General features: G+C 35.7%; 2 protein-coding genes across 2 annotated transcripts; one reads left to right on the top strand and one right to left on the bottom strand.

Moving 5' to 3' along the window:
* Positions 1–389: 389 nt before the first annotated feature.
* LOC127085552 (thylakoid lumenal 19 kDa protein, chloroplastic) lies at positions 390–1,425 on the top strand. The gene has a single exon (XM_051026066.1). It carries the CDS (start codon positions 604–606, stop codon positions 1,333–1,335), a length of 732 nt encoding a protein of 243 aa, XP_050882023.1. The 5' UTR covers positions 390–603; the 3' UTR covers positions 1,336–1,425.
* A 903-nt stretch (positions 1,426–2,328) lies between these two features.
* On the bottom strand, positions 2,329–9,808 carry LOC127085551 (uncharacterized). Its single transcript, XM_051026064.1, has 9 exons — positions 9,200–9,808; positions 8,320–8,420; positions 7,893–8,214; positions 6,593–7,444; positions 6,423–6,477; positions 6,141–6,202; positions 5,936–6,042; positions 5,764–5,851; positions 2,329–2,969 (listed from the first exon to the last, which is right to left on the bottom strand). Exons 1-9 carry the CDS (start codon positions 9,332–9,334, stop codon positions 2,673–2,675), a joined length of 2,019 nt encoding a protein of 672 aa, XP_050882021.1. The 5' UTR covers positions 9,335–9,808; the 3' UTR covers positions 2,329–2,672.
* Positions 9,809–11,111: the final 1,303 nt, after the last annotated feature.

The raw sequence follows: 11,111 nt of genomic DNA, 5'->3' as shown, positions 1-11,111 counted from the left end.
AAAAGCTCAAAATAGCTAACACTACTTAATACATTAGGTGGTTGGACACAAGAAATTACAATTCAACGGATAATGCTAATTTGTACCTAAAAAAACACAAATTAAAAGATAAATATACAAGAAAAAAATTAAAAATTGAAAATTATATATTAAATTTATTAAAAATTTATCATTAATACTCGATAAAAGAATGCATCTAACTGATTAAACATTCGGTGTTAATGTAAGTTTTTTTTTTCATTCTATCATTTCTCTTTTAAAAAGATACGGTTGATTACATGACACCGACTCATAGTTATTGTATTTTTAAATTCACTATTTATTCTTTCTCAGGTTCATCTTCCAATGTTAGTACTTTTTTCTTTTTTTATAATATAAATTTCTATTTGTATGCTGTTTTCGATTATTTTTAATTGAAGCGAGTATGAAAGTTTACTATCCGGTGGCACTCTTCTATTGGTAGTGAGCAACTAAACCAACCATCCACGTAACCCAAACCTTTCAATTTCTCTATCCTCAATAGATAAGAAAAAAATCTAAACATTATTTTTTTGAACTTTCAATGGACAACAAAACATAACAAACATATCCAAAAAAACAACAATGGCCACCATTTTCTCATCACCACCACCCATTTTCTCCTCCTCCTCCACCGCCACCACCACCACCACAACCACCACCATATCAAAACCACTCATCTCTTTCAAACACCAACACCCATTGCTATCCACCACCTTAACAGCAGCCACAGCAGCAGCCATAGCCACCATTCTCACAACATCCCCACCCTCCATAGCAGCAGAATCATCACCTTCACCTCCCTACAATCTCTACTACGGAACCGCCGCAAGCGCCTCAAACTACGGCGGATACGGCGGCAACTCAAACAAGAAAGACTCAGCCGAATACATCTACGACGTTCCAGAAGGCTGGAAGGAGCGCTTGATCTCGAAAGTCGAAAAGGGAACAAATGGAACAGACAGTGAATTCTATAACCCAAAGAAGAAAACAGAGAAAGAGTATTTAACTTACCTTTCTGGGTTTCGTCAGTTAGCACCAAAAGATGCTGTTTTGAACAACTTGGCTCTTTCTGATGTGAATTTGCAGGATATTATTGGTACTGCTGATAATGTGAGTTCTGAGGAAGTGAGAGATGAAAAGGGTCAAGTTTATTATGTTTATGAGATTGATGGTGTTGGTTATCATAGTTTGATTTCTGTTACTTGTGCTAATAACAAGCTTTATGCTCATTTTGTTAATGCGCCTACTCCTGAGTGGAATAGGGATAAGGATGTTCTTACTCATGTTCATAAGTCTTTTAAGACTGTTGGGTAATTGTTATGTTTTTGATGTATAGATATCATGGTTGTTCAATAATGAATAATATTCTATCATATGATGATGAGGATGATGTTTTGTGACTAATTTGAAATTGAAACTTCCTTTACTATCAACTTCCTTGCATTTTTATATGATTCTGTTGGTGGTTTTGAGAGTTTGTTTTCATGATCCTTTTGGTCACTTCTTTTTCAGTTCTTACGGATAAGGCTTGAGTGGTTTGCTATGATATGTGTTTTTACTGGTGAACAAATGTGAAAGAAGTGGAGGAGAAAAAACTATTTTTTTACTTAAAAATGATTTCTATTTAGAACAGAGATGAACGTTGTCTTAATTCTAAAATTGATTTTGGTATGTAATTTTGGTGTTTCTCTCGGTGAATTATGATTATGATTTGTAGACGGTGGTGTGATCTAAAAATCTATAATATCTCAAATTTGCATGATTGTCTTGCATCAGCTAAGCCAGTTTACCTTACAATATTTATCTTACTAATTAATCGGTCAAATTTTGGATTTATCAGCCAAAATCCTTTTAAATTTGTGTTTCTTTTAGATAAGCTTGATTTCAAAACATAATGTAATTTCATCTATGAACACACTTGCACACAATGTGCCATAATAGTATCTTATTAATTAGTCGGTCAATTTTGGATTTATCAGCCAAATCCTTTTAAATTTGTGTTTCTTTAGATAAGCTTGATTTCAAATACATAATGTAATTTCATCTATTAAGACACTTACACAATGTGCCATAATAAAGGTGAAATTTTCTTTAACAAAACTGAAAAAAAATGAAAGCATTTAACAATGAAATATGGATATTATGAACTACAATATCTTCATCACTGTACCCCAAAAAAACTTGTATGCATTTTGAGAAAGCACAAGTAAAAGAAAAACAACAGCAAATACACATAACTGTAACATTACAGAAAGAATAAAATAATTATATTAGCAGTAGCAAATGAAGTAAATGGAGTCTGTCAAATGAAACTCAATTTTTACTTTTTTTTTTTTGTTGTTCATTAAATCTTTCATCAACGACACTTACAAAACAAAAACCAGAGAAACAGACTCTCCAGCAATAAACCTCCTCCTCTTCTTTTGTAGATTCAGCCGAAGACCAAAAATAGACATTATTAAATGCAATCTACCTAAATAGATATCTTAGGTATCTAAATATTCAAATATCTTCCATGTACAGAAGAAATATTCAGAAATTAATCCATGCCGTGTCTCCTTACACTAATATATATTCTTTTTACTGATTTTTATGCTACAAGACATGAAGACTGTTTAAGATTCGCTCACCATCCCGATATTTGAATTATGTCAGGCTTCTGGCTTAGATTGTGTTCTAATGTAGGTGAGACCACGAGTAGCAGGCATGGTAAAATTGCCGGTATTCAATGATGAACCACTGTCGGCTGGATTAGTCTGAGCTCCTCGCTTCCATTGCATGCTTCTTGCACCCAGCTTCATTGGGGGCCGGGGTCTAAATGAACCAGGCATACCTCTTGCAAAGGGTGGTCTGGGAAACCTAGCAGTAGGAAACGAAGATCCCCTAACAACTCGTGGCCATGTCGTGGTTGGAGCAGATTCTTGATGGGCAGCACTTTTCTTTACAACCTGCAGTGAAACAGTAAATGCAAATAATTTAGTTCACGGAAGGCTATTGTGATACTCAATATTCAGTTATTGTATTCCGCAATCTGAAGCTAGTTCAATGAAAGAAAGTCATTGTTGGCACACATGGTCTTAAAAAAGAGATTGTAGGAAGGTCATCTAGAAACAAAAGACTAGAAACATTAGACGTTTTATATAATGGGGGAGAAGCAATGGATTTTTTGGGCTGAAGATTGCAACCTACTACACACTTGCAGCTTGTCCATGGCAGAGGAAGCCTCTGATTTGGAGTAATGTAGAGCAAGTCTCATCCATGGATCTTTCGTACAATCCCATCAAAGGGCGTTGAGCAGAAGGTTAAACGATCACAATATCAAAACAAAGCTTAATCCCACTAAGTGGAATCGACTACATGGATCAATCTACAACATGATATTCCATAGAAAATCATGTTTATATCCAACTCATTAATCTCAAAATCTATCTCAACAACAATTTCTCTTAAAGATTTTCTAGGTCTTCCTCTACTTTTAGCACTACCCTATCAGATCTACTCTCTTCCTACAAAATCCACAACTATGTTGTCAATAGCATGCTAAATAGCGGAATGCCTTAGGTAGGAGTGGTAGTGTACATCACGATGCTATGGGTCTGCCACAAATAACCAGGAGTGGTAGTGTACGTCACGGTGCTATTGGTCTGCCATTCTGCTTTTTTTTCTTCTCTGCTTCAACTACTTTGTACTTTAGGTTCTTCAACTATTAAGTATGATAACCTCTTCAATTGTGTATTAGTCTATTTTTGAGTATTTATGTTTTTACTGAAGTCTTTGCAATAGCATTTATCCCATTATCCGCTACACCGCTATAGCACTTTAGTGGGTCGGGGCTACGCAACGCTATCCAAGATTAACATAGATCCACAGGTCTTCTCGCTGCATACTCGGACCACCTAAGCCCAGTTTCCACTATCATTTCTACCACTGGTGCTACTCCAACTCTCTCTAATGTTGTCATAATCCTATCTCGTCTAGTTTTACCACAAATCCAACTAAACATCTCATCTCTGTTACACTTATGTTGGTTCTATATATAGAACAACCTTTTGTCCCGTACATCACCGGTCTTAGAGTTATCCGATAAAATTTTCCCTTCAATTTGAATGGTGCTTTTGTATCACATAATTCACACCCTCCTACATTTCAACCACCCAACTTGAATTTGATAGTGTTTACGTCTCCTTTTATTTTTGTCATTTTGCACCATGGACCCAAATATTTAAACTGCATAACTTGTGGTATGACATGATCTCCCAACTTGTGCTTGGGCAGAGGATGAGCTTCAAAAAATTTGCAGACAACAATGCAAATGACACTGCTATGGCTTATGCCTGAATGGTTTCCATGCACAATGATGACTATCTTACCATCTTAGGAATTAGAGTTGGAGGGGGATGAGACTAAATGCTAGAGAAAACTAAAGAACTCCAAAGGTGGCTTCAAGATTCAAATATACTGAATGAAATATAAAGCAGGGATGTTTAACTCTACCAAACTACTCCCTCCATCTCATATTTGTGTTGTTTAAGGTAATGCATGCATTTAAAAATTTATTAATCACAATCATATATGAGATGTAAAATAATATTTGCCAACTAAAATGTCCCAAGTATTAGGTAGGGTGACATATTAATATAGTAAGTAGAGTTGAGATATAAATCAGGGTATTATTGAAGAAAAAATTAATACCATCTTGATGTTCTTAAGTGATTTTTTTTTAAAAACATACAAGTACTCCAAACAAGACAATTTATGAGACAGATAGAGTAACAAACAACTAATTGACCACTCTAATAGAACCAACCAAATTAGCTCCCAATAACCCAGGACTTGAGAAATCTAGTATTTTATAATAAAATTAAGAATAAGCATCAATACATAGTAGACGAGTAGAGCAATGGAAAACTACGAAGGTGAAAAATCCTCCTTAATCAAAGGCCCCAACTCACAGTGGTTAGATGTTTTCTACTTAGATAGAGATAATTGAAAGGGTATGACCGGAGTACACAAGTACCTGTTTCCATACCCGCATTTTAAAAAAACAAACTACATGTCTCCTAAAGACTCACGTGGATAAAAACTTCAATAGGGATTACAAACCCCAGTGGATTATTTGCAATGGGACAATAGGAACTTGCTACAAGCACTCTCACCAACTTATTGCTGTGGTTAGACTCAATCAGAAGAAAAAAAAAACAATTCTTAAATGCAAAACATCATAAATTAACATAATTCAAATATCATTAAAAAATATCTAAAACTTTTACATACAAAACATAAAATATAGTGTGGACATAGGTGGATTGGGTACTACAGTACCCATATCCATAACCACGGCCATTTAGATTGGTACAAAAACTTGATTACGGGCAAATTTTCTGGAGCCCATGAAGTCTGAGTGGCATCCCTTCTCCTACTATAAAAGGGTAACATCTTAGTACCCTACCTTCTAACTACTTAAACCTACTATTCCGCGTGACTAACAAAGGCTGGGCACCTCCATAAAATGGCGACCATGGAAATTGACAATCTCTAAAATGAAAAAGATATTTAATAGAGAAAATTGGAGGGGATATGTAGAACCTCTAGATAACTAAGTGTCTGTTTCTCAGGTGGATCATGTTCCAAAACTATTTTACAACTTACAATAAAAGTAACAGAAGCATATGCGAAAACATGTTTATTCCCGTAGGGACATTAACTCCAACATGTGCGAAAGTAGCAAGCTGAGACCAATACCTTGAGAAGTCGTGACATGAAAGAAGTGCCATCTAGCGATAGTGCATTATCTGCTGCTTCTTTTAGCATGAACTCCACCAAAGCCGCCCTGCTCAAGTAAACTCAAATTAAAATAATGTTACAAAATGTGCTGAATATATAATGAGCAATGCAAACTATCAAAACATCTTACCCTTTTGGCTGCCCAGTTGCAGCATCAGTAACTATGATCACTTTCGACACTTCCCCAAACTTATTAAAATGCCGAGACAGGCCATCTTTAGTAGCAGCAAAATGAACCTATGACAGCCAATATAATAAAACTTCAGAAATCAAACAAATCCAACCCAAAACCAACCCTTGAGGCCCACCCAGAACAGAGGAGCAAGAGTTATTACATTGCTAACAAAAATGGTTCTGGAATCCACATCTTCTGAAGGACGACCAGCAACACTAGAACCTGAGAATGCACAATATGCAATCAATTGTACGTCTGATAAATGCATGAAGTTTTCAAGTGGTAAATTACAATATAGGATTGAAGATAAATACATTGTATGACAAAATTTTAACTATACAGAATACCCTTCATCATTAAAAAGTTATTTCACCAGCCAAAAATACTATTTGTGTGCTGTAACTGTAACAAGAGTTTCCACTAATGAAGATTTAAAACTCACCAGTAGTACAGTGTGCCTTGTTGGACTCTTTCTGAACATCAGGAGCAATGTTTACCTATCGTATGTCATAATATCAAGTGAAAACAATCAATATCTATACAACCAGGCATGTTATACTTTTAAACAGAAAACCAAGTATCTCAGAAAGTAAGCATAAATGAGCATCTCACATTTCCATTACTAATTTTCATAGCTTGTGTATTCTCCTTCACCAGTTGCACGTTAGATCTGGGATCTCCAGTTTCATTGTTTAAAGTTTTATGACCATTAAATTCTGTAACCACTCTTGGTTCCTGATACTGCTCCGGCTTCCAAGTATTTACATTAACAGAAATGTTCACTATTTTACGGGAAGTGTTGCGTGCAGCAGCAGATTGGTCTGGTTCTCGATTCTGATTTAGACGCAAACTATCACCAGCATATTTTGCTACGCTATACTGCTCCATGAGTGAATCACTGCCCCTGTTTCCAACAGAGGAGCTGATCTGAGAAGTTCCCGTCACCCCACGGCCTATGACATTTAAATTATGACGCCCTTCATCATCTGAATTAGAATCATTATCTGAATTAGAATCAGAAGGAAAACCAGTTTCATGTTCAATCATAGTGGTATCTGAAGCAAATTGTCGATCGTAATCAGGTCTTTGAAGATACATTGATTGATTTTTCTCCTGCTGTTGATGATTAAGTTGGCTGTTATCGGCTGATGAATCCATACCACAACCAAGTCTATCAAATACACTTCCTGAGGATTTGGACTTCACATCCTCTGCAGCTTCCGCCACAGCCTTAATCACTGTAGCCATTGCATTTGGCACCCGGGCAGTGGATTGCACACGCTGATGATGTTCAACCAGAGATGAATCACCGGAGGATGTAGAAACTACAGATCGAAGACGTTTTAAGGAAGGCTCCACTGATGTTCCAAGATTGGTTGTCCTTGAAGTACCCACTGCATCTCGAACTGCAAACTGAAGCAGCCGTCGAGATGCTGCAACATTTACTTGTGAGGCAACATCCCGCTGTCAAAATTACCCAATTAGAATCAATAAGTACTTCGTTATTTTATCGGAGAAAAAAAACATATAAAATGAAGAGGAAAATCGGAAGAAAAAAACTTTAGTGATTTTATTTGAATAAGAAAAGCATCTTTTTTCTCACAGTTTATAGTCATGGAAAGAGACACTAGAATCCATCTATGTGAGCACAAATAGAGTATAAGGACTAAGACTCATGCAATTTATACATTTCTCCTCCATGAATTTCACCAATCTAATCAATTTAGGGAAATGCAAGACCAGTGTTGTGGACAATAAGTGACATAATAGTTAAGTCAACTATAAACTTCACCCTTCAATTGCAAAAAGTCTCTCACTAATACAAACTAGCACGATAAGCTCTATTGGAACCCTGTTAAATGAACTTAAGTTCAATGAAGTATGTGTATAATATTGCAGTAATAGTTCAAACCTTTGTCCTATGTTTTTCATCAGCTCGGCCCCTTTTTCTCTGAACTGCGGGTTCAGGTTTAGGAGATGGTGACCTTGGACTATGATCAACTTTTGGTTGGACTTGTTCCTCTAAACGTGCTTCAGCTGCTCCCCTCACCAAACCTTTCCAATCTTTGTTATGCCGAGTTCTAGAAAACTTATTAGAATTTCCTCTTTCTAACTTTGAATTCGAATCACTCCTAGTTTCAATTTCAGATGTAAGCTTCCTTTTGGGAGCTTCATCCTGCAATTTTTTTGGTTTTACATACAAAGCTAAATTCAAATGTAGATGATCCCACAACCTGTTAACCAGATATGAATTTGAATCAGCATATAGAATTTTAGTGTAAAGACTGCATTTCTTACAAAAAATTAATCTAAAAAAAGTGAAACTAAAGTGAAATTACCAACAAACGAAAGCATCACTTTTATCTGCCAAAAAAACATCCAACTCAGTCTTTGCTTGTTCTTTACTCTTACCATTCCTCAATAACACAATAACATACTCCTGTCACATCATATAAGATATAATTCAGTTAATATGTAGACTTAATACTCAAAATCAATTCATCATGAGAAACTTTTAGTACATCTTATAGTAACTAGCATTGCCTATAATACATAGTTAGTGTTAAGTAACTAGCATGTACAATAACAATCACCATAACAGCAATAACTTCCATACATATTAAACAAAACAAGCTTCAAATCTTTTGGATACTTCTGAGATTAATATTCACTTGGGTGTTTATTAACTTTTTTTGTTGTGTGTTGTACAAATATCGAATAGTTGTCAACACTCATAAATTAACAAACTTAGCATCAACCATTAGACTTAGAACATTTTCTTTTGACACCGTATTTTAATGACTTAAATTTTGAAAGGAAGATAACAAAATAATAAAACAAAAATTAATGACTTTTTATTCTTTTTGTAAAACAACATCACAGTAAGTAACAAGGAATTTTCAACCTAACTCTTTCCATCATACAACTCCTCATACCACAAATCTCTAGGAGCCACAACCCAAAACTATGCAATCAACACTAAACATATACCAGTACATTGATAGGACTTAATCCCCATTGCAGACTCCAGAATACACAATCTCATTACATAAACCCTAACAATGCTAACAACAACAGATAGGAATACACAAATTTTCTACATTACTCCCCTTCCACCACAAAACTCATCCTAAAACATTAAAACTGAGAGAATGGCAATTAGTCACTCACATCACATTACAACAATCTATCAACACTGTATTCAATCCAAAAACGTACCACAAAAGTATCATCCGAGTATTCACCCATGAATTCCTTAAGCTTCTCCTTCACAATTTCTCCCAACTTCTTCGAACCATCGGTACTAAAATTAGCCTCGAAAATCCGATTATCATCTCGATCAACACTCCCCATAGTCAATCGCAGAAGAAAATAACCAACAACAACAACGAAACCCTAACAAAAAATCACTATCTCAAAATTGATACGTTCTCGCTATCCAAACCGAAACCCTAACTCGCGAGATTATCAAAAAAATAAAGCGATGTAGATTATAACAACGATGAATCACTAATTAGCGAAAGATAAAGAAGAGATCGAATTTCGAATCGAGATTTTTTTTTCTTTATAAGGAAAATGATGGAAAATATTCGGAGAATCGCGAAAAAGAAACCCCGAGTTACGTACTCGCGGGGAGAGAGTGGCGAAAAACTATGGAAGGTTTCATTATATATAGAGAGAGAGTGACGAATGTGATTTAGCAGAAAAATAGGAATCTCTTGAGTCGGTTAATGACCCGTATCACCGAGAAGGCACAAAGCGAAGTATTGTTGATTGTTGTGGTGGAGATATTAGATGGACATGGTTTTGAAGTGGTAGATTTCTTTCTTTCTTTTTTCTTTTTTTTTTAAGAGGGAGGTGTTAAACATATATGTATATATGTTATTTATGGGAAAATATTTAATTTAAAAATATATATATATATATATTTTTAAATTTGTATGTTAATAAATAATATAGGTTCTTCTTCGGTTAAAAAATGATAACATAGATGATTTTATTTTTTTAAGTTAAAATGTATATATATTAGTGTACATCTCAGAATTCTCAAGACTGGTTTGTTGAGGCGAATAGGGAAGAACAAGTGCATAAATACGAGCAAGTCGGATCCCGGACAAGAGAAGTGTGGGTATATGGCATGAGCAAGTCGGTCCAAATCCATGAGAACACAGACATATGATATGATCAGGTCGGATCCAGTTTCTTGAAAGGTGTTAGAAAACAACGTGAACCGTCGTAGGACAGTTACGAGATAACTCCATAATTGCATGGGGTTTACAAAAAATGAAGGAAGAGATGTTACTTAAAAGTTAGAGAGGACGACGAATGTTATCAAATGTCACTTAAAAAGGGATTTTAAGGGACATTCTTTAATGGTCCTTGATGACATGACAAGTATGAAAGAGGCTTCTCAATAAGGAAGAAGATAGACAATAAATATCTCCTACATATAGGATAATTGTGATCTCACCTAACTTGCCTCAGGGAGATTATCATATAGTCTTTATCAGAAACATTTGACGGATGTTGTGGGGTCTCGGTAAAAGTTTCTCAGGCCTCACAAAATAATACATTTTCATCATTGCAATAGAATGTTTGGATCATCTCCTAGCATGAGCGAACATCGCGCCCCACCAGACATGGCACAACTATTTATAATTGATGAGAACCTGCGTCAGCATAGCGAACCTCTACGTGAAAGTGTTCACACACTACAACAGTCATAAAATACTAAGGAGGATGAAGAAAAGGATGAGTTATCTGGTCCCTAACCTCTCTCTGAGATGATTTGGGGTGATCAAGTCCCCGAAAACTTCAAACCACCATATTTGTTGTCCTTCGATGGGAAAAGTGATCCTCAAGAGCACATGATATTAGTTTACAATCAAATGGCAATAGTCGGGGCTTCCGACTCCTTGAAGTGAAAACTTATAGTAGGAACGTTCAAAGATATGGCATTGTGTTGGTATATGAGTCTTCCTAGACTATCAAGTATGGTTTACCAAGACCTGACTACCACTGGCTTGTTCAATGTCCGCCAGGGACCCTCCTAGTCCATCTGAGATTATATGGCACAATTCAATGAAGAGACTATAAAAGTCTTCCATCCAAATCAAGATATGTTCGTATG

This window comes from Lathyrus oleraceus, chromosome 5, assembly GCF_024323335.1.
Source record: "Lathyrus oleraceus cultivar Zhongwan6 chromosome 5, CAAS_Psat_ZW6_1.0, whole genome shotgun sequence".
NCBI lineage: Eukaryota > Viridiplantae > Streptophyta > Magnoliopsida > Fabales > Fabaceae > Lathyrus > Lathyrus oleraceus.
Note: the sequence above shows the minus strand (reverse complement) of the source record. Positions and strands in the feature narration are given on the sequence as shown.